General features: G+C 59.3%; 1 protein-coding gene across 8 annotated transcripts; it reads right to left on the bottom strand.

The window, feature by feature from the left end:
- On the bottom strand, window positions 681-27,208 carry CARD10 (caspase recruitment domain family member 10). 8 transcript variants are annotated; one of them, XM_021091509.1, is made up of 21 exons: window positions 26,870-27,208; window positions 26,446-26,697; window positions 25,492-25,629; window positions 23,405-23,730; window positions 18,514-18,705; window positions 17,419-17,574; window positions 16,714-16,839; window positions 14,872-15,063; window positions 13,542-13,676; window positions 12,806-12,921; window positions 11,932-11,960; window positions 11,377-11,500; window positions 7,396-7,555; window positions 6,850-6,961; window positions 6,165-6,408; window positions 5,928-5,997; window positions 4,835-4,949; window positions 3,259-3,417; window positions 3,049-3,164; window positions 2,385-2,500; window positions 681-2,159 (listed from the first exon to the last, which is right to left on the bottom strand). In XM_021091509.1, exons 1-21 carry the CDS (start codon window positions 27,006-27,008, stop codon window positions 1,925-1,927), a joined length of 3,252 nt encoding a protein of 1,083 aa, XP_020947168.1. In that variant the 5' UTR covers window positions 27,009-27,208; the 3' UTR covers window positions 681-1,924. The 8 variants fall into 8 exon arrangements, with proteins under 8 accessions (XP_020947168.1, XP_020947169.1, XP_020947170.1 ...); XM_021091510.1 differs by having other exon boundaries at window positions 681-2,156; window positions 26,870-27,206; XM_021091511.1 differs by having other exon boundaries at window positions 2,385-2,497; window positions 26,870-27,206.

The following is a 27,907-nucleotide window of genomic DNA, read 5'->3' as shown; positions in this document are numbered from 1 at the left end:
TGCAGCAGCTCCGGTCTATTCAGGAGTGGGATTTGGCGTAGGTCACAGTTGCGGCTCAGATTCAAGCCCTGGCCTGGGAACTTCCATATGCCACGGGAACCGCCATAAAATAAATAAAAATTTAAGAGATATAAAAAGACTTGGTGAAGATTCAAGGATTGGTAGGATTTTCCACCCTCTGGAAAGGGCGCCTAACATGGGACCAGCCACTTCGTTCCTGCATCTTCAGACTCGTGTGTCCATAGACCAAGCACGGGGTCAGGCACACAGCAAGGAAGTGGGGAGGTTTGTTTACCCAGATGAGCACGACCCAGTCTCCATGGCCAGAGAGCCCACAGTCACCCACAGAGACCCACCATCATGGCACAAGGCAGAGCATGGCATGGTCTGGAGAATTCCTAAGGACTGGAACAATCAGGCAGGCTTCATGGAGATGGTGTCTGAGCCAGACCTCAAATTTAAGCAGCATCCACCCCCCGGACTTGGACTTCCCAGCTTCTTTTCCTACCACTACCTGGGTGGCCAAACTCAACTCATTTTTTGCCTCTGAGCCTTTGCTCCTGAGGTTCCCTCTACCTAATACGCCCACTCCCCCAAAACCTCCCAAGGGCCTGCCCAAGTTCCTTACTGTGACTAAGGAGAGTCAAGGGCTGACCAAGAACAACACACAGGGACATAAGTCCAATAAGTGCTTCTTGAAGAAAGGAATCCCACACCCCAAGCTCAATCAGCACCTCCTGCAGGAAGCCCACCGGGATTTCTCCCATTGAAGGTGACCATCCTCTCTGGTGAGGCAGTCTCAGGGACCTAACAGTACACCGAGCATTTGTTCTTAGTCCCCTGGACTCAGCAGCCGGGCCCCTCAAGCCTACAATGACACCCTGCTGGCTCGGTGCCCCCAGCTCCAGGGGACACCCCTTTGATGATCAAACATAGGCAGGGGCAAGTGCAGGGTGGCCCATCTGTGGGGCCTCCTCCGGTCATTCAGGGGCAGGTAAGGTGATGCCAGCACAGATGGCAGGCAGCTCTGGGATGAGTCAGGAGTGAAATCTGACCCTCCCCATGGACGAGCGGGGACCTGAAAGGTGGTACCAGCCTAAACTAGGGGGGACAACAAGTGGGGGGAGGAGAAGGGGGCCCCAGGCCAGGGATGCAAGCAAGCAAAAGCCCACCAGCTTCTATGACAAACTGTTTAATGTTCTATCATGTGCAGCTTCTGAGTGAAAAAGGCCCGTTAAAAATTCACGAGCTGTACATTCTGGTATCGGAGTGGCCGGCCCCCTCCCCACTCATCCCTCCTAGAGGCAGGGCAGGGCGGGGCGCAGGCGCTGGGTGTGCTCACCAAGAACACACATGGGTTAGTGCCCCAGTGTCAGGGGGGTGGGGGGGGGCAGGACATTTACACAGGGGAGAACCACAGACGCACGTGTGCCAGGAAGACACGAAGGGTGACAGCGGCCTGGGGAAGCCACGATGCCCCCATGGAGGTATGTACAAGGAACGTGAGCTGGACGGGGAGGCGTCCCGCACGACGGGGCTCGGGGCTCCTGTGAACAGCAGGGGCCGTGGAGCCGGGAGACCGCGTGTGCTGGGGGCGGGGCAGACATGAGCCTGCCCCGTGAGAACTTTCACGTGCAAACCAGTGCACAGGGCTGAGAACAGACCTCCGAGGTGAGCAGCGAAAGAACACAGCTATGTGTGTGAGACCCGCGGAATGGGTCCGTGGAGACACGGGACCACGGGAAGGCCCACAGCAGCAGGTGCAAGGGTGGGAGGAAGCCCTGCCCCAGGGGCTGCTGCAGGGAGAGAGCCCAGAGGCCGGGGCCCCACGTCGAGTGTCCCAGGGTCTAGGTCCCAGACACCAAGGTCCCTGCTGGTGGCTTCTGAAGGGCGTGAGGAAGGCACGGGCATCCGCAGGGGCCCCTCAGGCCTCGCTGCTGTTGCTGCTGCAGCCTCTGCCGCGTTCCACCCACACGAGGCGGGCCTGCTCCTGCAGGATGCGGCCGCGCACCACTTTGGCCAGCTCCTCCGAGTGGCCCCACTCATGGGCGGGCACCTGCACCCAGGAGCAGGGCAGCCCCCAGAGCACCTGCTCCGAGCCCCGGCACTGCCGCAGCAGCTCCGAGTCCCGCCAGCCGGGCCGGCCCAGCAGAGCCCTGCTGAGAGAGGAGAGTGGGCAGTGGTCAGGGTGGGAGACAAAGACAGACACTGAGACAGACAGAGACAAGCCAGACAAGACAGGGCGAGCCGGAGACGGGGGATGGACCGAGGGAGACAGAGCGAGAGACAGAAGGCGACCAAAGAGGTGGAGAAGAGAAAGAGACAGAAACAGGCGTCTAAAGAGGAGGCAGCAGGGTCTTCCCCACCCTCCCGGCCCATCTCACCTGACTTCCCGAACATTCTTCTCCGTCACCTCCACATGGATGACGATGGGGTAGATCTCATTCTGGACCAGCTCCCGCACTCCCCGAGCACCCAGCTCCAACAGGCAGTGCTTCTTCTCGGGAGTCAAAGCTACGTTTTACTCCCAGGCTGGAAACCCTAACCTCCCCGTCCCCTGACTCAGCCCCAGGGCACAGCCCCCTACGGGGTCCGGCTTCCCTAGCCAGAGGGACCTTGGCCACAGGGCAAGAACTGGAAGGGAGGGTTCCAGACCCGAGGAAAGAGGTCCGCTGGATCTCAGCCTCCCCTTTGGACGGATGGCGCTGACCCCACCCCCTGCAGCCGCGGCCAGCTCCCAGGCAAGCGACACGTTTGAAGACCAGGACGAACCATGCATCAGGCAGACTCTCCCCGGTCACCCACCCGCATGAGGTCGACTGGGCCAGCCCACCCACTTCATGGTAAGGAAACAGGCCCACGGAAGGACAGGCACTTGCCCAGGGTCACTCTGCACGTGATTGGCACAGGCTGCACTCAGACTCTGCTCTTGGGGCCCAGAGGGCGGCCCTTCCCCCTCCCTCTCCCCTTCCCCCTCCCCAGGGTGACCCTCCTCACCCGCCTCGCACCCTCCCACCCCCCACCCCCCACCCCCGCCCAAGCTCCTACCTTCCCAACAGACTCTTGGATGGCACGGATCCTGCTGCCCAGCCCAGGGGTGGCAGGCCGGGCCTTGGGGGCTCCAGGCGCTGACAGTGTGCACTGTTCCTCCCCAGAGAGGCTTTCTGCAGAGCAGGGAGAGGCGGGAACGAAGGGCCAGTGGGCCTGGCTGCTCCAGGCTGCCACCCGGCCCTTCCCTCTCCCGGGGCACAGGCTCACCTGCGGGACACACTTGAAAGTCCAGCCGGGAGCTGGGCAGGTCTAGGAGGTTGCGGATGAGCCGGGGTGCCAGGCACTCGGGCAAGAGCACCACAGGCCGCAGGGCAGACACCAGCAGGGGCCGCACCAGGCTGTAGGGCTTGAGGCTCCGCTCTGGCTCTGGGCAGGGGAGGGCGTGTGGATGAAATGAGGGTGCAGGCAGGGCCCCAGCTCCTCGTGGCAAAGGCGGCCAGGCCCCTCGATACTCAGAACCCCAGTGCCTCCTCTCAACACCCCCCTTCCTAAGTCCTGCTTCGGGGCTTCCCCCTCCCTCGCTGGCACCATCGCTCCTCCCCAATCCTCTGCCTCACTCTTGCCCCCTACAGGCCATTCTCCTCTCAGCAGCTGGAGAGGGGCTTGCACACTGAAGTCGGATCCTGTCAACTCCCCTGCTTTCAACGCAGCAGTGACTTCCCCCAGCTCTCAGGAAGGTGGCCACATCCTCCACAGGGGTGACCCAGCCCTGCCAGAGCCTGGAGAGGCGGTGAGCCAGTGCACCCCCGCCAACAACAGACTCTGCGCAGCTCCTGCCGCGCAGCTCGACAGCTGGAATCTCAGGGCCCTTGTCTGCCCTGGGGCGGCCCAGTGAACGCTCCTTTTCAGAGCCGGGTCCCGCTTTCCCAGGTCCCCAGATGGGCAGGGCCCCAGGCATGTGCTCCACGGCACCCATGTGCCACAACATGTGACAGAGTTAGCGCCCGATACACATTCGCTGTACTCAGTGTCCAAACACACCACAGCCAGCCACGCCTCTGAGCCTTGGCACAAGCTGTGCCCTCTGCCTGGCACAAACTCCTCTTCATCCCTGAAGGCCCCAGTTCAAACAACCTCGCTTCCAGGAAGGCTTCCCTCACCACGCTCTCCTCCTTCCCCTCAGAACTGCTATTCCCGGAGCTCCCTTCATGGCTCAGGCGTTAACGAACCTGACTAGGAACCAGGAGGATGTGGGTTCGATCCCCGACCTCGCTCAGTGGGTCGAGGATCCAGCGTTGCCACGAGCTGTGGTATAGGTCACAGCAAGGCTCAGATCCCGCGTTGCTGTGGCTGCGGTGCAGGCCGGCAACTGTAGCTCTGATTCGACTCCTAGTATGGAAACTTCCATATGCCGCGGGTGTGGCCCTAAAAAGGGCGCACACACACAAAAAGAATTGCTGTTCCCTCCCCTGGACTCCCTCAGGCCCTATCCCGTGATCCTGCCTCTGTGGCTGCCATGGTCCCGCCACCACACACAGGCAAGAGGCACCACTATGCATGCTTTGCCAGACAAGAACAGGCCTGTGCTCACACACGCCCCAAACTCACAGAGACCCACAGTCACACTGGACACGTGCCTCCCTGATCAGCACCCTCAACCTGGGGGACCCATCTCCCACTAGACCCCTGGGGCGGGCCCTGTCCCCCATCAGAACCCTCCCAACAGGCCCTTCCAGGCCAAAGGGACCACCCAGACCAAAGGACACTCAGATGTGCACACTCCTGGACACCGTGAGCAGCACGGGCCACACCTTCACACCTGTGCACGCACCTGAGCACGCACCTGAGCACGCACCTGAGCAGGGCTCCAGCAGCAGCTGCTCCGGGGAGTCCCCAGCAGGACTCCCCCCATGCTTGGGCTTCACCAGCCGCAGTTGGTCCAGGGCTCGCTTCTTCAGCTGAGGAGCGGGGAGGGAGAGAGGGGCACCTGAGAACTCAGCTCCATCCCACGCTCAGCACAAGAGCCCTCCTCCCTGCCAGGCCTTCCCCTGTCCCCACCAGGCCCGGCACAGCCCCCAAGACAGGGAAGGGTGACCACCACCAAGGACCCACGGAGGCAAGCCTGGCAGAGCCAGTTAGAGCTAGAGGAGCCTTGCGTCTATGCCCCCTTTACAGATGGGAAAACCGAGGCCCAGAGGATCTTAATAAAACATAAAAGACAAACTTTGGAGTCTCTTCCAATGAATTAGCAATGCAACCTTGAGTAGGAAAACTATGAAACCCATAATGACAGCGCTAAGCATACCAACAGCTGACAGGTGTTGAAGACCCACAATGCGACAAACACTCACTAGACCCCAAGTACACAAACCCACTCGACGAGCAGCCTAATCCCTCTATTTTGCAGAGGAGGACACAGAGCCTCGAGGGAGGGGCAGGTGGTTGTCCACGGTCAGCTGGCTGAGAAGGAGCAGAGCTGGGATGCAAATCCAGGCAGCCTGGTTCTGGAGCCCAAGCTCTTCGCCATCTCACTGGTGTCATGGTCTCTTGAAATACTGAACCTCCCTGAGCCTCACGCGGCCCAGGTGTACAGCGGGGACCCTCGCCCAGCCCGGCCATGGCCCAGGCATTAGGGAAGGGAGTGTGACTGTTGTCCCCTTAGGGGCTCACTGTGTGCCACGCATGCTCCTGGGCACTGGGCACATTATCCCTTCCTCCTCTCAACTCCCAGGACGGGGAGCCCTGCTGTCTGCTTTGGGGGCACATGGAGGAGGGTCAACCAAATCTGGGGGAGGGGTTCACCAAGAGGAGCAGCCGAGTCTGGGCGCCCCCCCACCCGCCAGCTGCTGCCAGAGAATCAACCCTGTCTTCTGCCTCTGGACCGCACCTGGGCACCCCCTCCCCGGACCCTCGCCCTGCCCCCCAGCCCTGCTTACATTACTGCGGGGCCCCCGGTGTCTGCTGGAGGGGAGGCATTTTTCCTGAACTTCTAGGAGCTGCTGGGCTCTGTAGGGGGCGGGGCGGGGGGCATGTCATGCGATTGTAGGGAGAAGGGGAGCCCCTCACCCCCTCTCCTCCAGCTCTCCATCCTGTCCCAGAGATGGTGAGGGACAGCAGAAGGAGAAAGAGTCTCCCATCCCAGGTTCGGCTCCCACACCTGCCGGCTGTGTCACCTCTGATAATTGGGCACAGTGCCCCGGTCCAGGTCCCGCAGCGTGAGGGGATCCACCCGTGTGCAGAACCACTCCTGCCGTCGCTTGTACGCCGGGTCCACTAGCCGCAGGATCTCCTGGGCTTTCACGCACAGGGCATGTGGGTCAGCCCGCTCGGGCAGGGTGAGGTTGGCTCGAATGTAGAAGGGCTCGGCCCCTGGCCCCTTCACCCAGGAGTCCAGGGCTTCATGGAAGGACTGGCAGGCTGGGCAGGGACAGAGCAGAGAGGACAAGTGAAGGGAAAAGTCAGGGATCAGCCTCAGAGAGACCCTCCTGAGGCCTGACAGCCAGGACCCCACCTTCCCCTTCTTAAAATGAGACTATGAGATCCAGAGAGGACCCCCAAGCTCACTAGGGACAGAACCGGGGCCTGAACCCAGGTCTCTGGACTTCTATCCAGTGCTCCCTGTTGCTGTAAGCTGTTTACAGAGGACAAGACAGAAGAAGGGCACAAGAAGAGACGACCAGCCAGGAGGAAGCAGCGCAGGAGTGAAGGGCACTGCCAGCAGTCAGGAGACCAAGCGAGCCCTCTAGAGCCTCGACGGTCCCACCCCCACCACAGGCTGGGTGAGCCCCCTCTTGGGCCCTCAGTTCTGACCTTGTAGGACATCCGAGTCCTCAGTCCCTCGTCCCAGGCCAGGCTTACCCTTGAAGTCCATCAGGAGCGGGGGTGTGGACGTCTGGTTCCACCGCAAGGTTCTCTGCTGGGCCTCGCCCTCCAGGCCTGCCCCCTCCAGGCCAGCAGCCTCTGCCCTTGTCTGGAGAAAACCAGGCAGGGAGGGAAATGAGCTTTCCACCGCTTCCCGAGAAAGCCGGGGACTGGAGAACACGGGGCGTGGGGGTGACCACGTCTCAAAATTCACATGCCCCCACCTCACAAGGTGCGTGCCCGGTCAGACCCTGTTTCCAGCAACAGGCCGGCCCACCCAGCCTGGCTCAGCCAGGTCTTTCCCACGTGTAAGAATGGGGGTCGGTCCAGGTGCAGGCAGCCCGCCCCATCGCCCAGCTCCTGTCCAATCAGATTTCATTTACTGGATAAGGCGGGGCTTCCAGCCCCCAGTCATTGGGCCCGCCCCTCGGTTTTGGCCCCTGCCCAGAAACTCCGCCCAGTGACCTAGATCCACCAATCAAACGGCGTCCAGCCCCAGAGAAGGCACTGACTCCGCCCCCCGCTCAAAGAGGCGGACCTCACCTCTCTCGGTTCCACCCCCGCAGACCCTGGCCCAGAGAGCACCCTCCGCACCACGGCCCCGGACCAGCTGTCCCCGAGGAATGACAGGCCATCTGGGCCCTTGTCCTGGGGCTCGGGTCCCCCCGGGGGGCTCCAGCCAGACACTCGGATAGCCAGAGATCTGAGAAGAGAGAAAGGAGATGGGAATGAGTGTTCAGTCCGCATTTTGATTCAGTTCAACATTCTTGGAGAACCACAGTGACTGCCCCAAGGACGCCATGCATCCCACCCAGACCACCTGCTGGAATGAGCTTCCCCTCCTCTGCCTGGCAAATTCTGCTCATGCGACAGCGCTCAGGTCCAAAGCGACCTCTCCCTCCCCGACTCCCACACTCTGTGAGGCAGAGCTTCCTGCCAGAACTCAGGGCTTTTGTATTTTCCCATTTGCTTCCTCCCTCAGAAAGAGTATCAGCCAGCTATCCTGTGCAGCTCCAGATCCTACCCCAAACACAGTGTCTGGCACATAGCAGATGACTAATAAAAACTTGTGATGCTCACGGTCTGGGGAGGGGGGATCAGAGAGGGAGCACAAAGGGGAGGGGCTTCCCAGGGGAAGCAGCCGCGGGGTGACATCGCGGTAAAGAATAGAAGCACTTTTGGAATCGACAGAGAGGACAGGGGTCCAGTCTGAAGGGCTGGCATGGCTGAAAGAGTGGAAGACAGGATATAGGATACAGTGTGGAAGAATTTAACAACAGCAATAGCAATACCAGCAATACAAAGAGCGACAAATACTTACTGGCTGCTTCCTATGTGCCCCATACCATGCTAAGCTCTTTGCTCTAACTAACTAATTAGACATCCTGGGAAACAGCTCCCAGAAACGGCAAGCTGGAGCCAGCATGTGAAGGCACAGAATGAAGCCTGTGCCTTGACCTTCCTCTCGTGGGCAGTGAGAATCAGTTAAGGCAGGGTCACCACATCCCCATCACGGCAGGGCTCTCCCTGCCCCTGGATGAGAAATAGTGAGACTGAGGAGTTCCCGTCGTGGTGCAGTGGTTAACGAAACCGACAAGCAACCATGAGGTTGCGGGTTCGATCCCTGCCCTTGCTCAGTGGGTTAAGGATCCAGCATTGCCATGAGCTGTGGTGTCTGTCGCAGACACGGCTCGGATCCCGCATTGCTGTGGCTCTGGTGTGGGCCAACGGCCACAGCTCCAATTCGACCCCTAGCCTAGGAACCTCCATATGCCACGCAAGTGGCCCTAGAAAAGGCAGAAAGACAAAAAAAGGAAAGAAAAAAAAAGAAATAGTGAGACTGAGACAAGTGAGACCGTGGTCCTGGGGAAGGGGAGAGGCCAAGGTCAGCAGGTGTGCCCCGGCTGGAGAGGGGGCCGAGGCAGAGCCTGGGCAATCTCTCACCTCCCAACCCACCCTGGGAGCGACAGCCACACGGCCATACCACCCCCTGCTGCCAACCCAGGGTGGGCAAGGCTGCAAGGACCTGGATGAATGTTGCTCCACCCCAGGGCACTGTGGGAACATTCCTAGGCAGGTAGGAACCTATGAAGCTGCAAGTTGAGCATCTCATACAGATTATCTCACTGAATCTTCCCAGTGCTATGGAAGCCATCTGTTACTCCTCGCATGTTGGAGAAGAAAACTGAGGCCCGGGGATGTTATAACTTGACGAGGGTTACACAGCTGGTGGGTGGTAGAGACCTGCAATGATCTATCCAGACCCGCCCTGTGCAGGGACCCTTGTGCCAGAGATCCTGAGTCTATGTGACCAGTGCTGCCCGGGTGGCAGCACCCTGATATTCTCCCAGTGGCCCCCACCACCACTCAGCGCTTTGCCACCTGCCTGTCTATCCTCCAGCCTGCCCCAGCATGCCCATGTCCCTCACCCAGCCCTGCCCCAAGGCCCAGGAAGCCAAGAGGGGCAGGGCCAGGCAGAGGGCTGAAATGCCCAGCACGCAGCAAGCGCTCAACATGGCAGAGAGGGTAAAGTAGCTTCAAGGAGCTTCGGTGGGAGGAAGGGACCATGAAGTCCCCAGCTCCACCGCCAAGTGGCCATGGGACGAATTCCTGATGCTCTGGGCCTCAGTTTCCTCATCTGTATAACGGGGCTAAAAACAGGAAGCTTGCAGGACCTACTCTGAAGATTAAGCCACAACAGGAACAGTTAACGATAGCTAATTTCCCCCTCTCTGCAAGCCAGGCACTGTCCTAAGCCCTCTAATTAGAACACCAGCTGCCCGCAAGGGCCCCGGGGGACAGGTGCCACTATGACCCATTTTACAGAGCAGGAAACTGAGGCACTGGGAAATTCAGTGGCTTGCCCAAGGCCCCAGAGTAGCCAGTGCCAGAGCTGGGACTTCAGCTGGCTCTGCTCTTCCCCGCCGTGCTCTGAGCTGTAACCCTGCCCCCACCACCAGGGCTCTGAGCGCACACGCGAACAGCGCTCCCCAGCCCAGTGGGTCCCGCACGACCCTAACCTCCCATCGCTCCACCCTGCTCTCTCTCCACCCCTGCCCCACCCCAATCCGTGTTCTTCTCCCCCTCTCCCTCCTCCCAGGAACTGCAGCAGCGGTGGCTCCATGTGATCCTGGGGCCCAGGTGGAGCCTGGGCCACAGAACCTCCAGCTCCCTCTGCTGCATCCCGGTGCCCCCCTGGACAGCGGCCAGGACCCCTGCTGCAGGCCGGAGGGGAGGAAGGGAGGAAGGGCCGAGGCAGGCAGGAAGGGAGGCACCTCCGCCCCTTCCCCCAGAAGCACGTCCTGTACAGCGAGAAACAATGTCGCACTGGGCCCTGTGCCGGAGGTTGAGAGTGGGGGCAGGGGCCTGGCCAAGCCGCTTCCAGAAGGCAGGCGGCCCCTGGTTCTTCTCTGCCCTGATTTCTTGTGTAAGCTGGCCTCTGTCACCAGCACCCCCACATTCTGGCTCTGACAGCCGGGCTTCCTATGCCCTCTCCAAAGCCCAAATCTGATCAGGTCACCCTGGACCTGGGCCTTGGCACATCACAGCTGTGTGACCCTGGGCAAGTCACTTAACCTCTCTGAGCTTTGGTTTCTTCCTCTATAAAACAGAGGTGATCCTAATAACGCCTGCCTCCCAGGACAGAGGGAATGCGATAGGCAGCCAGCAGCCGGCCTTGCAGAGAGTAAAAGCTAAGCCCCCGCGCCCCCACCCACTACCCCCGCAACCCAGGCTTCCCAGGGTGCATCAGCCAAAGTCCACACTTGCCCAGTCTGACTCACAAGGCCTGCCCTGACCTCCACGTTCGGCTTTCCCCCTCCCCCACCGTCGCGATCCAGTCACCACCAGACTCCAGGCCCTTCCGGGGACAGCCCCTGCTCTCTCCACGTCACCCAGTGGCTCTCCCTGCTTGCTCTCTCCCTGGCCGAGTTCAAAGGCCACATTCGCAGACTGGCCTCCTCCATCGCCCACCCCCCTGAGATCACTCACAGGCTTGACCAAGGAGGCCACACAGGCACCAGAATGGACAGAGCACACGGCCTGCAGCGCGCTCTGAGCCAGTGCGGTTCGTGACTCCAGCTGTGGGCCTGGGGCCAGCCCAGCTGCAGGGGGCCCAGCCCAGCCTCAGGGGGAAGCTTTGCCGGGAGGCTCAGCCTTGCTGGGCGCTCCAAGCCAGGCGGCCAGGCAAGCAGAGCGCCAGTACCAGTAACAGCTCTCATCTGCCTGGCACCCGCCTCACTGCCACAGGTCCTAAACCTCCAAACGCCACCTGCAGAAGCCATCCCTGTGCCCCTTGGGCCGATGAGGAAACTGAGGCCCAGGGAGGTGAGGTGACCAGCCCAAGAACATGAGCCCTGGGGACAGTATAGGAATCCCACGTCTGCCTCGGTCCAAAGACCTTCGGAGTCTGACAGCTGCGTGAGGCAAAGGCTTTGCTGCTAGCAGCTCCCCTCCCCCACCTCGCCCCGCTCGCCCTTCTGAACCAGCACCCCCGGCTCCACCCGCCCCAGGGGGCTGTGGTACCTGTTGAGAAGATCCAGGCCACAGCCTCGGGCCAGAAGGCCATCTGGCTTTCCCAAAGGCCACACGCTATCGGAGGATGAGGAAGAGGAGAGGCCTGGGGACCAGGGCTTCAGCGTCACACTCCCTGGGGAGAGCAGCAAGGTTCAGGGGTGCCCGGCTGAGCAGTGGGGAGGAGCCGGGGTCCACAAGGAAGGGTTGAGCCCCCCAAGCCCAGGGAAGGCCCAGGGCCCAGAGGCCCCAGGAACACAGTGGACCCACTGGGCTCAGAGCTGGGCCGGGGCCAAGAATGACCCTTGGGTTTCCTGGAAGAGGGTGGAGGGTGGAGGGTGGGCTGGAGTTGAAGAGCCCCATATGGCCCAGCCAGGACCGGGAGAAAGGACTGGGGCAGGATCAGTGTGAACCAACTCCCCCAGGGGCCTCCTGAGCACAGCCCCCCTGTCCGGCGAGGGGACAGCAAAGCCTCAGGGAGGGGGACACAGGCTGAGAGCAGAGCAGGCCGCACAGGTCTCGGGTCACCCCCAGATGAGCCCTCCCCACGGGGTCCCCCGCCTTTACCTGTGATGTCAGACATGCTGCTGAAGGACCTGGCAGAGAGAGGGCAGGCGGTGCCCGCGCTGAGTCCAGTGGGCATTTGGCCCCACCCCTGCTCCTGCCCACCGCCCTGGGGCCACCAAAAGGCCCTCGACCCCCAAACACATGCAGGCTAGACCCAGGGCACTCGCACCATCCAGTCCCCGAAACTTACAGGACAAGAAGCCACCATCCTGACCTCTGCCCCATGTCCTTCCCCCTAGAATGCCTGGGCCTGTCCTTTAATGCCACCTCCTCCCAGAAGCCTGCCCTGACGTCTCACCCCTCCTCTCAGCCCCACTTTCCACCTCTGCTGTTCATGGCTCTGCGATCTGCCTCCCACACTAGACCGTGGCCACCCCATCGCACACCCATCCCGGGGGGCTCATTCATCCAATCAAGACTGTGCCAGGGGGTGCCCACCAGGAGGTGGGAGGTCCCCCGCCCTTGGACTTGCCACCAGTGACCCCCATTTCTCAGCCCCCATTTTCTGCTGCTGCAACCTGCGGCCTTTCGGGCCTGAGGTCCTTGGCCCTGGAACTTTCTCTGTGTCTCCTAGTCCTGAGCCACCAAGGATTCCCCCTGGATTGAGGATCTTTGAGGCTTGACCTCCAGGGACTCTCATATCGGGGTGCCCAGCAGGGACTGAGCCCACTCTGCCCTTTGACCTTAACTCCTGACCTTGGTCATGCCTATGACTGCTGAGACCTGAATGTCCAGCGCTCCAGCCATGTCAGGGCAGTAAAGGGAGGTGACAACCTGAACCTGGCTCTGGCATCGGGATCCTGGGAGGGAGGGGGCTGTTTTGGGAGATGGCGCCACCTCCCTGGGCCCTGCTGCGCTGTCCCCAGCCTGTTACCTCTTAGGGGGTGCAGGGTCCTCCTCTCGCTGCCGGCGGAGGATGGAGCCGGCGCTGGGGGGGAAGGGCAGGATGGAGAGCCGGTTGATCTCCTTCTCGCTGTCCGTGGCCTCCTCCTGCAAGGTCACAGCGGGACCTGGTCACCCCCACGGTGCAGGGCCACAACCCGATGTACCTGGTTTGTGCCCATTACACAGATGGAAACTCAGGTCCAGGGTGGGGGAGTGCGCTCGGCGAGGCGACGATGTGTGAGTGGTCCCCCCGCCGCCGCCCGGGTCTCCTAGTGCCCAGGCCCAGGCCCAGCACTGAGCTGGCTCTGCTTGAGTTTAAATAGGGCCCTTGGGAGTTACCCCTGTGGTGCAGCAGAAACGAATCTGACTATGTCATGAGGACACGGGTTCAATCCCTGGCCTCACTCAGTGGGTTAAAGATTCGGCGTTACCATGTGTTGTGGTGTAGGTTGCAGACTCAGCTCAGATCCCAAGTTGCTGTGGCTGTGGTGTAGACCGGCAGCTATAGCTCCCATCAAGCCCTAGCCTGGGAACTTCCATATGTCATGGGTGCGGCCCTAAAAATAAATAAATAAAATAAATAGATAGGGCATTTGGCCTTCATGGGCCTCGATTTCCTCTCATGTGAAACAGAACCATCAGCCAACTGGAAAGCACTCTACACATCAGTAACGATACCGCGGCCATTCCTACCCCCCATACCTGGGCCAGGGCAGGTGTCTTACCGAGGCGTGAGGCTCAGATCCCCCCACGGCAGCCGCCTCCCCAGCTGCTTCTGGGCCTCCCAGCGGGGAGGGGAACTCGCTCAGGCTCCAGGTGCTGCTGAGGTTGGAGCACAGGGAATGGGACGAGGCACAGGCCTGCGAGAGGAAGAGGGCGGGGAGAGGTCAGCAGCGCTGGGCCGGGGCCAGGCCCAGCCATTCTCCCAACGCCCACTGCATGCCAGGGACGCGGAGGGGAAGGAGGGGGCTGGAGCCCTGTCCTCATGCAGCTCACAGCCTAGCGGAGGGGACAAACTGTAAACAAGCAGACAGATGGAGGAAATAAGGCCCAGCTGCCAAGAGCGCCGGGAAGGAAGGTACCCAGGGTGGGGAAGGCACCCAAAGGCCCCACCGAGCCAGGGGCATCAGAGTAGTTTCCACAGAAAGTGTGGCTGGAACTGAGAACTCTAGGGTAAGGAGGTGTTAAATAAAGTTGGGGTCAGGGGATAGTCTACGCAGATGGAACAGTACACGCAAAGGCCCTGGGGCAGGACTGTGGTACATTCCTGGAATTAAACGGCTGAGATTAAACAAACCCAGGCTGGAGGTGGGGGGGTGGGAGGATCACCCCGAAGGGCTTCTAGGGCATGGTAAGGGGCTTTGGCTTATATCCAGAAAGCCACTGAGGGTTTTAAAAAGTCAGAAAGCACAGATTCATCCTTCCTTTGTTCTTTCTCCAGGCATTAAACTCCTGCCTGATTGGTCATCTTTAAGCAAACCCAGGATAGGAAAAGGCAGGGCTCCCAGCAGAGGGCCAAGAGCTAGCGTCTGGTTTATAAGGGGTCTGGGAGCTCATTTCCACTGCTGGCCGGCTGTGTGATCTTGGGCAGGCCTCCGACCCTCTCTGGGCCCTGTGTGATGAAAGAACTGGGCTAGCCGGTCTCTAAGGGACTTCTAAGGTCCATGTTTCACATTCTAAGATGCTTGCAGGCTCTTGAGAAGCTTCTCCGAGTGTATGCTAAGACAGGCTTCATTCAAGCTACTCTTCTGCCCCAGGTGCCACCCCAGAAACTCAAAGACGCCCACGTTCTTGTCCTGTTTCCCGATGCACCAAGCCACATCCACCCGAGCTGTATCAATGGTCCCTCCAAGACCGGCATGACCTTGACTGAGGGTAAGGGCTCCAACCAGGACCCACATATTATTTCCTCCTAGAGCCTGCACCTCCCCAAGCCCAGCTGAGGACTCCCAAGGGGTCCCCCATGTCCCCGCCCCCTGCTGAGGTCTCTTATCAGGTCTTCCATGTTCCCAACTCTGACCAAGACCTCCGGCTTGGACTCCTGACCTTGCTCACCTTGAGGTAGGGGCCGCCCTGGACCCGCTGCAGCTGCACCTCCAGCAGGGCCTTGGCCCCCTCCAGGCTGGTGAGCGTGGTCAACAGCTCGTCCCGCTCGGCCTCCAGGCCCCGGACCTGCTTCCGGTACTGGTCCTTCTCAATGAGGCTCTGGGAGTACTGCAGCTGGATCCGGTCTCGGCTCTGGATGGCCTGGTGAGAGCGGGCCGAGAGGGTGCTGGGGCCGGCAGCCGAAGGAGCCATGTGGCTCTCCTGGCCTCTGACTTCTCAGATGAGGGGGTGGCAACAGGAACAGCAGCCAGCGTTTATTAAGCACTTCTTGCATGCTGGGCCCTGCGCTAACCATCAGCTCATTTAATCTTCGCACTAACACTCCGAGTTCGAGATTCTTTCGTTATCATCACTTTACAGACGGCGACATCGAGCCAGCAGGGACTGAGCTGCAGACTCATCCCATTTCCCCAAAACAACTTAAAACCTTTCCTTGGGACCTACTGCATGCAGGGGGCTTTATTCCTGGCCTCCAGGGTTCAAACTCAGTCCATTTCAACCAAAGCACTTTTCCCTACAGGGGAACCCAGGATCCCTGCGAGCTGGGTCCATGGCAGGGACCTGCCACCCATTGCCTCAGAGAGGGCTTGGGCCAAAGACCCACGGGCTGGGAGCAGCCGGGTGACCCCCCTGCCCCCCAGACAACCCACACCGGAATGGCTGGGGGTGGAGCCTCAGATCTGCATTTGCACAAGGCCCATTCTCGCGTGCAGATTTCAAGGCCTCTAGTGGGATTCAAACACGGTCCAAGGACAAAACCCCCTGCCCACCGCACTGCATGGGGAGACTCACACAAAGGGGTTGGGGGCCTGGAGGAAGTGGCCCAGCGTCCTCAGCCCACTCCATGGCCTCAGGCGATAAGGACCATGGTACCCAGGGCCAAGGAGCCAGAACCTGTGAGAATTTCATCAGCAAGTATTTGTAAGCACCTCCCCTGCGTAGGCCTTGCCCTTGACGTGAGGGAGAACAAGGGATTCAGATATGAAGCCGCCAGGACCAACTTCTGTAACTGTCCCAGGAGCCCAGTGAGGTGGGTGTGCTCAGGGGACAGGGCTGGCATATCTCGAGCACTCAGGTCCTGTGCTCTGTTTCTTTTTTCTTTCTCAGGCCGCACTTGCAGCATATGGAAGTTTCCAGGCCAGGGGACTGATTGGAGCTGCAGCCGCCAGCCTACACCACAGCCACCACAATACTGGATCCAAGCCACTTCTTCGACCTACACCACAACACCGGATCCTTAACACCGGATCCTTAACCCAGAGCGAGGCCAGGGATCGAACCCACATCCTCACAGAGACTACATTGGGACCTAAACCTGCTGAGCCACCGTAGGAACTCTGGCCTTCTTACCCCATCCTAAAACGACAAGTGCACTGTTCGTATCTAAAATTCCAGTCCCAGGGAGTTCCCGTCGTGGCGCAGTGGTTAACGAATCCGACTAGGAACCATGAGGTTGCGGGTTCGGTCCCTGCCCTTGCTCAGGGGGTTAACGATCCGGCGTTGCCGTGAGCTGTGGTGTAGGTTGCAGACGCGGCTTGGATCCCGCGTTGCTGTGGCTCTGGCCTAGGCCGGGGGCTACAGCTCGGATTCGACCCCTAGCCTGGGAACCTCCATATGCCGCGGGAGCGGCCCTAGAAATGGCAAAAAGACAAAAATAAATAAATAAATAAATATTTTTTAAAATATGGTTAAAATAAATAAATAAATAAAATAAAATTCCAGTCCCGCCTGCCTCTCCGCATCGTCCCCTGGATGAGAACCAAGGCCAGGTACCCCGCAGGCCCGGCTCACCTGGTCCCGCTCCTTCTCGATCTCCTCCAGCTGGGCCAGGACGGTGGCCATGCGGTGCTTATACAAGTCACAGTCCTTCTGCAGCGTTCGGTGCTTTAGCCCCAGGTCTTCCATCTCCTGCAGGTACTGTGGGGAGGCATGGGGGTGGGGGGCCAGGGGAGGGACATGCCTGGGTCAGACGCCAGGGCTGGGGGCCAGAGGCAGCTAACCAGCAGGTGCCCAGCAGGTCCAGGAAGAGAGGCCTGAGCCCCAGTAACGAGCGTCTGCCTCCCCAGCTGGGCAGCTTGGGCCACTGACTGACATCACCTCACCGGGCCTCAGCTGCCCCATCTGTGAAATGGGGATAATGACCCCGTCCCGGCCAAGCCCAGCCTCCCCACTTGCGCTGCAATCTCCCCCTTACCCTGCTCTGTCTCTTACAAAGCACTTATCCCCCTGCAACAGATTGAGGGTTATGCGTGCGGCGTCCTGTTTGTCTCCCCTGCTAGGGGTCACCCTCCCCTTATTCTGCTCACCCATGGATCTCAAAATACATCTGAGAACGAACGGATGCGCCGTTCTTAGAACGGGACCTGGCACACAGCAGATGCTCAGCTAAGGCTGGCTGTGAACCGGGGATGCCCACCCCCGTCCTGTCCCCAAGATCCTCCCCAGGCTGTCAGCAAGGAGGCACATGGTGGGGGAGGGGGAGCACAGAGCCATCACCTTGTCCCGCAGCTCCTCGGCCCACTGCAGCTCCCCCTGCACGGCGTGGAGCTTCTGGCACAGCTCCTGCCTGCTGTCCTGCGCCTCCCGCCAGTCGTGCTCCAGGATGTCCAGGAGGATGCGCTCTGAGGCGGGGGCCCCCGGCCGGCTCACCTCCTGGGGGGGGGTCAGAGTTCAGGGCTGCCTTGGTCGCCGGCTCAGGACCCACCCTGAGGATGGTGGGCGTAAGGGGAACTCACAACCCTCAGCCCCACCCCTCTCAGCTCTGCCACCTTGGCCAAGGGCCTTGGCCTCTCTGGCCTGTGGCTTCCCCTTCTACAGACTGGGTGTGGCCCCAGCAGCCCTGCCCACCCTCCGGGGAGCATGTGGGGTACAAATGAGGTAAGGGGATGAGGGCGTGCTCGGACAAGCTGGACCGGGATCTGACTCCTCGGCAAGAACCAGGCCTGTTCTCTCTTGCTCTGGCCGCTACCGGCTGCTCAGGATGGCAGAGGGGCTCCATTCCCAAGGCCGCTTCCCCCCACCCTGACACGGGGTCTTCGCAAAGGCTGAGCCTGGCCCAGGCAGGTGGACCATGAGCCCTAGAGCCGGCCCCCAGACCTGCACCCCAACCAGGCACCCCCAAGCCTATGAACTCCTCCAGAGCCCTGGCTCCCTCCCTGACCTCCTGGGAGGCACAATGGCCAGGAGGCGGGCCCACACTGCCACTGACCTGCCACAGGACACCAAGCCAGCCCTGGGGCCACCCAGACCTCAGAGGTCTCAACCTTTCCAGGGTCAGACTTCTCTACAAACCCAAGAAAAGCTGGGAGCCCTCTCCCCAGAAAAATGCTCACATACAAAATCGGATGCACAGTTTCAGGGAGTTCAGAGGCTTCCTGGGGCCACCTGCAGACCCTAAACGGAACACCCAAGGCGAGCTGAGTGAGCACAGAGGGCCCTCTGCTCAGAGCTTAAGACCAGAGACCGGCCAGGATTCCGTCCCCATCTCAGATTTGGGATGTGCCCCCTCTCTCCAGGCTTCCGGAGGACGAGTGAGTAGAAGGAGGTCTGACTCCCCCATGCCCAGCCTCCACCCCCGCACTGTCCCCATACCTGCTGCAGGCCCTCCTGCAGCTCCTGCAGCGACGCCGCCAGCCGCTGGTTCTCGGCACGCAGCTCAGAGACGAGGTCCGTGCTATCGGGCTCCTTCTCCTTCTCCTCCGCCCCAGGGAGTGGCCCCCTGGCCCTTCGCAGCAGCAGGCACTCTTCCTCCAGCCGGCTCACCTTGAGCTTGAGCTGATCCACCTGGGGCCCAGGACAGAGGTCAGCCCCGGGAGGGAGCATCCGCCAGGCCAGAGGGGAGAGGCCCTGCTCCCTCACCCCTGGGGGCCTCCCCCTGATTCCCAGAGGGGCCGGAGCAGGCATCCTTCCTGCCCACACCCCCCGGACATGTGTGAAGACAACTACAAAGCAGAAGGGAGGCAGCAAAGCCAAGCCACCTGCCCAGGGGAATCTGCCTCAGGGACTCGGGGGTGGATGGGCTGCATCACAACACACGCGTCTGTTCGGCAATTCTGACACCGAGCACAGGCAGCCGAGCCCAGGAGCAGCACCACTGAGGTGGCGAGGCTGCACCAAGCACGGGAGGCCCCAGGGGCCAGGCCCAGCACTGCCTCTAACTCAGAGTGGCCTTGGGCAAGTCGGCACCCCACTCCTCACCTCCCGGTGAAGAAGGAGGTGGATGGTTTTGAGGGTCCCACCCAACCCAAGAGCCAGGGTGGCCCCCCCTCACACCCAGCCTCCCCACTCAACGTAAGATGTGAGTCCGACCCTCTCTTAAAGATATTCCTGCCAGGGCCTCCACTTGGGAAGATTATACCACTTCACCCTCTGTCGACCTGAGCAGAGTCACCTACCCTCCGGGCCTCAGTGTCCCCATCAGTAAAATGGGTTCCTTCAATCCCCCCGCTCCACCACCTGCCTCCCCAAATCATTGAAAGAGGCAAACAAGACAGCAGGTGGGCAGAGGCCTTTAAACGGCAGAGATGCTGGGGGTGTGACAGTGGTTGTCTTTACAGCTTTATTGTTTTCTTTCTTTCTTTTTTTTTTTTTTTTTTCCTCTTTTTAGGGCTGCAGCGTATGGAAGTTCCCAGGCAACTCGGGATCCAAGCCGCATCTGTGCCCTCTGCCGCAGCTCGCAGAAATGTCAGGTCCTTAACCCACGGAGCAAGGCCAGGAATCAAACCCGCATCCTCAGAGCTGCTGTGTTGGGTTCTTAACCCGCTGAGCCACACCAGGAACTCCTATCTTTCCAGCTTTACATAAAATCCCAGGACCCCAACCACTTGCTGGTTCAGTGTGGGCAGCCAGAAGCTGGCCAGGGGTTTTGGGTAGGCGACTGGATGGGGGCCACCTGGCAGAGAGCAGATCGGCACAGCCGGTTTGCTGGATTATGAGCATACTCAGCCAGAGCGATTTCTTAAACTCATGCGGGGTCTGAGATGGCTGGTGGACAGTGACAAAAGGGGCAGCAGGTGACAGGCGCAAAATGAAGTCATTGTTGGAAAAAGGGCATGGTGACCTCTGGAGCGACATCCAGGCAGGCCGATGTCTGGTGCCCTGGGAGTGCCCTGGACTCCCACAGAAAGGCCCTGCAGCCCCCCCCCATCCCCCCAGGGCCTGGCATGGCACAGCCCCACCACACACACACACACACACACACACACACACACGGGTCTGGAGGCTGGACGGGTAGTTCCATGAATTAATAGTCCACTCCTCCTCCGCAAAGGACGCAGCAAGAAATTCATGAGTCTCGCATTCCTTTCCCCTCACAAAACATGCTTTGTGAACCGTCAGAGAGAGACAGCCTGTCACAAGGGCATATGCGGTCGCACCCTCTGCAGCAAAGCGCAGCCACAGACCACGGCCTCCCGCCAGACCCGCGGCCAGCAGGCTCCCCCCACGATGCGCTCGGGGAACAGGGCACCTGGGAGTCTCCGCCAAACGCCAGGAAACAGATGCGCTTAATCCTCGCGTACAAACCCACTTAGCGCAAAATTATAGCGTTCGTTCCTTTAAGTTTATGTTGCTTGGAAATACCAGCTCATTAAATTTGCACCTTATAAAACACAGTATTAAATCACAGCTACCACACACCTGTCCCTGGGGGGCGGGGACCCAAGCTGCCAAGCGGCTCTGTTCGTTTCCATCTGCAAAGCCTTTGTTAATTTGTGGCAGAAAAACTCCCATAAGTTAAGGCAACTTTACAGTAGCTACGTTTAAAGAAAATCCTATCTATTAATTGCATGTCTTTCCTTACCCTCTTTTTTTTTTTTTTTTTGGTCTTTTTGCCTTTTCCAGGGCCGCTTCTGCAGCATATGGAGGTTCCCAGGCTAGGTGTCTAATCCGAACTGTAGCCACCAGCCTACGCCAGAGCCACAGCAACGTGGGATCCGAGCCACATCTGCGACCTACACCACAGCTCATGGCAACACTGGATCCTTAACCCACTAAGCAAGGCCAGGGATCAAACCCTCAACCTCATGGTTCCTAGTCAGATTCGTTAACCACTGAGCCACGAAAGGAATTCCTCTCTGCCTTCTAAAGTGGGAAAAAGCAGCCATTGTCTGCCTACTGGCAGGCTGTGGTACCCACAGAGCCATAGTATGTGCACCTTCAGCTGATGTGCAGACACACAGAGGCACCTCTGCCTCTTCTTTGTCCCCCTCACCAGCCCCAGGAGACCCCAGACAGCTGCACACATGCAGGACATCCCCCCAGTCACAGGTACGCATCTGCCACTTCAGGGGACCCAACTCACCATCACACCAAGCCCCAAGGTGAGCCAAACTGTGCCAGCCACAGTCCCCGCCAACACCCGGGGTGCGGGGGCCATCACGCTGTCCTCTCTGAGCAGGCTCTCCCCACCGGCCACCCACCCCACCCTAGCAGTGCCCAGAGCAAACTCAGATATGCTCGATCTATATATATGTATGACTGGGTCACTATGCTGTACAGCAGAAATTGACAGAACATTGCAAACCAACTACAATTTCATAAAAAAAAAATTTTTTTTTTTAATGCACAGAGTTCCTGTTGTGGTGCAGCGGAAACAAATTTCACTAGGATGCATGAGGATGCAGGTTTGACCCCCGGCCTTTCTCAGTGGGTTGAGCTACTGTGAGCTGTGGTGTAGGTCGCAGATACAGCTCAGATCTGGCGAGGCTATGGCTGTGGCCGGCTGTAGCTCTGATTGGACCCCTGGCCTGGGAACCTCCATATATCACAGGTGTGGCCCTAAAAAGCCAAAAAAAGGGGGAAAAAAAAAAGGCCAAAAAAAAGAAATGCTCAATCTTAGAACTCTTGGAAAGTGCTCCAACCAACCTCTCTGCACCTCAGTTTCCTCATCCATAAATGGGGATAATAACAGCCCCCCAACCCCTACCCCAGCGGAGTTGCAGGGAAATTAAAGGAGTGAAGGAGGACTGTGCCTGAGGCACAGAAGGTGCTGTAAGGCTGTGATGTCATCTGTATCCATGACCACCTGCTTCAAGGTTGAGGAAACGGAGCGGACCTGGCAGCCTGGGCCCATCAACCTGTGGCCTCAGCACTCCCGATCAGGACCCACGTCCCCAGACCTCAACCCCCTAGCACGCCAGTCACAGGCTCCAGCCCACCAGTGAGCCCCCACCCACTGCCCACAGGCACTTGTCACCCCTTACAGTGGCCCAGCCACAGCTGAGGCTATGGGGTCAGGGGCTTCAAATCCCACAGTCAGAATCCCCCTGTGGAACGTCACACAGTGTTGCTGGGGAGAGGCTGCCGTGTGCCCGGGTCCCTGTGAAAGCCCTGGCACAAGGCTCCGTGGCAGTGAAATGCCAGCTTTATCCTATCCCCCTGTGAGTCCCAGTAAGAAACCAACAGAAAGAGGCTCCGTTTCTCAGCCTGTAAGAGGCCCAGCCTCACTCGCGGATGGAACGAATGGGGTGAGATGTCACCTGGACGGCAGCAAGCAGGACAGCATCATGGTTCGAATCCAGGCTGTGCCACTTCCCGCTTGCGACCTTGAGCAACTCCCTTTACGCTCAAAGCCTGTGTCTGTATTTCAAAATGAGAAGCTGGTGCACGGTGCCTTAGTGAGATTACATGGCATGAGGTGTGTCACCTGTGTACCACAGGGCAGCCCTTGATAATAATAATACCCACAAAGACGGCTAATGACAATACAGATTTTGAGCACTAACTCTATCCCAGGCACTGGACATGGCTTAAATTCTTTGTTTTGTTTTTTGGCTTTTTTTTTTTTTTCCTTTTCTTTTTAGGGCTGCACCTGCAACATATGGAGGTTCCCAGGCTAGGGGTCATATGAGAGCTGCAGCTGCCGGCCTCCACCACAGCCACAGCAACATCAGATCCGAGCCGTGTCGGCGACCTACACCACATGTTACAACCATACCAGATCCTTAACCCACTGGGCAAGGCCAGGGATCGAACCCGCATCCTCATGGATATTAGTCAGGTTCGCAACCTACTGAACCACAAAGGGTCCTCCAAATTCTGTATCATCAACTCAAGGAATCCTCGTAACCCAGGGTTCTCTGCCGCAGCACTTGCTGACATTCGGGACAAGACAATTCTTGGTTGTGGGGCTGTCCTGTGCAATTAGGATGTGCAGCAGCATCCCTGGCCTCTACCCACTAGATGCCAATGGCACCCTCTTGGTTGTGACAACCAAAAATATGTTTCCGGTCATGGCCAATGTTCCTGGGGGAGGAAAATCACTCCCAGTTGAGACAGCACAGTCATCACTCAACAAAATAAGTGCCATCAACATCCCCATGTTACAGATGAGAAAACTGAGGCCCAGCGTGGAGAAGGGACTTGCCCATGGTCCAAGAGCCAGCAGATGGTGGCTCTGAAGCACCCACTGGCTACCAGGTACCATCATGTTTTGCAAAACTGCCCTTTCCCCACAGCACCCGCCTGCCTCCCCAGAGCTTACCGCCAACTGCAAGTCCCGGCTTCGCAGCACGGCCGAGTTCTTCTCCTCGCTGAGCTGTGCCAGGCGCATAGCGATCATGTAGTTCTCGTCCTTAAGCCGCAGCAGCTCCAGGCTCCCCGCCTCCCAGTCCTCCCGCAGCCGCTGGCAGCGCTCCTGCGCCTGCTGTTGCTCCCGCAACCGCTGCTCCAGCCCTGCCCGCTCCTCCTCCAGCGCCCGGCCCCGGGCCTGCAGCTGCTGCTCCCGCTGCAGCTGGCTCTTGCGAGCCTCCCGCAGCCGCCGCACCTCCGTCATCAGGAACTGGGTCAGGCCCTCGGGCCCCTCCTCATCTGCCAGGGGTGGGAGAGAGAAAAGTCAGGTCAGGCGGATGAAACCCTAGGGGACAGCAGACTGCACAGAAAATCCCAAACCGGAAAAACACGAGAAGGACATACTGGAATTTACTTTTATGATTTGGGGATGAGGAAGGCCTCCCTGAACAAGGCACAAAATCCAAGAGCTGTAAGAGATTTCTGAACGATTAGAGATGTAACAACGTTAAAAAACAATCAACAACAACAACAAAAAACCAGCAACAGAGTGGAAGAAAATACAACAAAGGATGCAGAGCCACAATATATAAAGAGATTCTACAAATAAATAAGCAAATGACCAAATGAAAATATGGGCAAAAACCATCCACAGGCAAATCCCAAAACAAAAATGGCTGGTAAATATACATAGGAAAATACATTCCAACTCACTAGCCATAACAACAACTATAAAAGTACCACTAACATTTGACTTTGTTCTTTGGTCTAGATACATATGCTAATTCATTTTATCTTCACAATAACAGGTAAGGTACTATTTATTGCACCCATTTTATTTTTTTATTGTTATTTATTTATTTTTGTCTTTTTGCCATTTCTAGGGCTGCTTCCATGGCATATGGAGGTTCCCAGGCTAGGGGTCTAATTGGAGCTGTAGCTGCCAGCCTACACCACAGCCACAACAACGCGGGATCTGAGCCGCATCTGCAACCTACACCACAGCTCACAGCACACCAGATCCTTAACCCACTGAGCAAGGCCAGGGATGGAACCCGCAACCTCATGGTTCCTAGTCGGATTTGTTAACCACTAAGCTATGACGGGAACTCCTATTGCACCCATTTTAGAGACACAAAAGCTGAGGCACAGAAATGTCAAGCCATTTGTCTAAGGTTTACTCACTAGTAAGCTATGAACAGCTCTCAACAAAGTACACAATTAAAACAACAGCATATTATTCTTGACACTTCTGACGGCAAAAATGCTTTTTCAGTGTCCCCAAGGTAAAATGGGCGCTCCTACACTGCTGGAGGAACGCACAGTGACTCAACTTTTAAAACACACATTCTCTAAGAAATCGGACTTCTCAGAAGCTCTCCTCCTGAGACACACATTTGCACAAAGATGCACCCAGAAAGACGGTCCCGACACTGTAATGGTGCAAACTAGAACCAGCTTAGCTGTCCATCAACAGGAGCCAGGTGAACGGACTGTGGCACATCACTGAAGAACACCAAGAAGTCATTGAAAACCAGTCTAACAGGTGTGGAAGAATCACAAAAATCAGTTGTTCTGAGAAAAAGCAAGATACAGTGCAAGACATGTAAGATGATCTCCTGTGAGTGTGTATGTGTGGGTGGGGGTGTGTGCATGCGCACGCCTAAGTACAAAGAGAAAGGAGACTTGCCGAACTGTTACAAGCAGAGCAGGGCTGAAGGGAGAAGCAAATATCTTTCCTATTCATTCTAAGGTCTCCTGGCGCGTCTGAATTTTTCACAGACGAAACTGTTCACTGGGATACGCCTGACACGTGCGTGTCTGAGAACAATGTCAGGGAGCGAGAGCCACATTAAGCGTGTGGGCTCTGGATTCGAACTACAGCTGCATTAGATTCCCAATCCCATATTCAGCCTTGAGCAAACCCTTTCGGTTCTCTCTGTGCCTCAGTCTCCCCATCTGTTCATCGGGGATAACGGGAGAGCCTCCCTGACAGGGACAGGGTAAGGAATTCTCTGCAGGGGCGTCCGAGACTCTGGCACCCACTGGGGACCCACTTACCAAGGATCATGGAGCAGCGCTGGGCAGGCTCTTGGCCCGTGAGCAGCGTGAAGTGCTCGGGGTAGTAGAACTCCAGGGCTTCCAGGAAGGCCTCGTAGCCCCTCTTCCCTCGGCAGCGCAAAATGTCCATTAGGCGCCCTGGGGAGGGGGGGGTTGTCCCCAAAGGTTAAGATGAGGGCTCCCCCCAATGCCTAGCTTTCTTCCCTCTCCATCCCCCAATATTCCAGGGCCCACGTTGCCCAGATTTTTTTGAACCAGTGACACATACAGGGGCCTGTCTCAACACATCAGGGGAGAGCCCTCTGCCACAGCCAGGAGAGTCAGGCAGGACCCACCCCAGCCCCAGTGGCACCTGTGCTTCAACAACTCCTGCAGCCCCCGCCCCATGCACACAAAGATACAGGGCCAGCAAAGAGCCCAGCTCTTCAACAGCAGCCCCACCTACAAACACAAAGTCGAATACTTCCCTCGCTGGCCAATGCCTGAAATTCCACCATTAGACCCTCATTCCTTTGCCAGCTCTGGTTTAAAGGCAGAACCTCTGGAAGAGGACACCCTCAAAAGGCCGACATGAGTTTTGAGCCCTTGAAGAAAAATAACTCTCCAAGGAGTGTCTGGCGCACAGAAGGTGTGGGGGGGGGGCTTAGAGAGAACACGAGAGATCAAAGGACACAGGATAGATGCCAAGTCCACCAGCTGTGACCGCGAGGTCCCAAGCCCAGCCTGCACTGGCAACTACAGCCAACCCGTTGCTCTAAGGTGGGCCCAGGAAGTGGCAGAAAACTCCAGACGTGGTGCGGGCACCGCGGACACGCTGGGTCATAACGGTGGTTCTGGAGCTAGGATAGTGGGCACACCAACCCCCTCACCCGGCCGGTCCGCTCTGAACAAGGCCCCAGGGAAGGTGGGGCCCCGCCCGCTCAGGCCCGACCCCGCGCGCCCTGCACGGCTCACCGGTGCGGTTGACGCGGCACGGGAAGCGGTAGGTGCTCAGCACCTCTTCCTCGTCTTGCTCGTCGATGACCCGGCATTGGCGCAGATACGGCGTGAGCTTGGCCGGGTTGAGGGCGCGCGTCAGCCGGTGCCGGACGCCCTCGATCCGCTCCCACAGCGCGTCCTCCTCCGCCTCGGACCCTGAGCCGCCCCCGGCCTCCTCTTCGGTCTCCCCCGCCTCGGCCCCTCCTGGCATGGCCGCGTCCTCGGGGTCTGCGGGCCAGAGGCGCGCGGGGGTCAGCGCCGGCGCCCGGGGCGGGGTGCGCGGGCCGATCACAGCTCCGGGCGTCGCCTGCAGGACGAGCTGCCCGGCGCCGCCGGACCCCCCCTCCTGCGCCCCGTCCGCCGGGGCGGCTGCCCGGCCCCCCGCAGCCCCGGGACTCACCCCGCACTCCGCCGCCGCCTCGAACTCCCGGGTCGGCGCTCGGGCGGCGGCTCCGCCGGCGCAGCGGGGCGGGGTCCGCGGCGCCCCCAGCCCCGCCCCCGGCCCCGTGGCCGCCGGGACTGCCCGGGCCTCCGGACATCGCCGCCCCGGCCGGGCCAGCGTCCGGCCGCACAGCCACCCGCTCGTCCGCCCGCACGCCAGGCTCCCCGCCGTCCGGCCGCCGCGCGCCTCCCCCTGCTTCCTGTTTCCCGCCGGCTCTCCCTGCCGGGACTCGGCGGGGTCCAAGCGGCCCGCCCACACCTGCCCGGCCTCGGGACGGGGCGGAGCTGCGGGGCCACGCACGCTCACAGCCTCCCGCGCGCCGCCGCACACCTTTTCCCGCTCGCGCACGCGCGCGCGCACCGGGCACGCGGCATTGGCCCCCGAGCCCCCAGCGCGCACTCGGTGTCTGGCCGGCCGCTGGCACATGGCACCTGGCACCGACCTTGGCCTGCAGCTGGCAGGCGGCCACAAGGCGCACACGAAACATCAGCACGGGCGCGGCACACTGATCACACTGGCACACAGTATCACACCAGGCAGCACACACGTCGCACCGGCACACGCATCACACCAGCACACGGTACTCATTGTTCAGAGGTCCCACACAACCTACACAGCACACCAACCCTGTGCAGGTGCCGCACACCCGATCACAATCCTACCTGCTAGGTCTCTCAGGAAGTGACCATGCAGTGTGGGGCAGGGCTCCCACGCTTTCGAGAACAATCCCCAGGGACCAGAGCCCTTCTAGGGCCCAGCCGAGCTGTGGGCCTATTGAGGCCCTTGATGTGAGAGCACTGCCTGGGAGCAGGAGATCTTGATCCCAGAGGGCCTCTGACCTGCTCCAGACCTGGGGTGGGGGGGGGCGCTTGCCCTCTCTGCCTCAGTGTCCCCATATGGGCTACCAGCTCTGGCCCCTTTCCCAAAGCTAAAGAGCAGCCGCCGGCTGGGCAGAAAAAGACAGAGGTTATGGCTGCCTTCTCCGAGATGAGAGTC

This window comes from Sus scrofa, chromosome 5 (assembly GCF_000003025.6).
Source record: "Sus scrofa isolate TJ Tabasco breed Duroc chromosome 5, Sscrofa11.1, whole genome shotgun sequence".
In the NCBI taxonomy this organism is placed as follows: domain Eukaryota; kingdom Metazoa; phylum Chordata; class Mammalia; order Artiodactyla; family Suidae; genus Sus; species Sus scrofa.
This window is presented reverse-complemented; position numbering and strand designations above follow the sequence as displayed.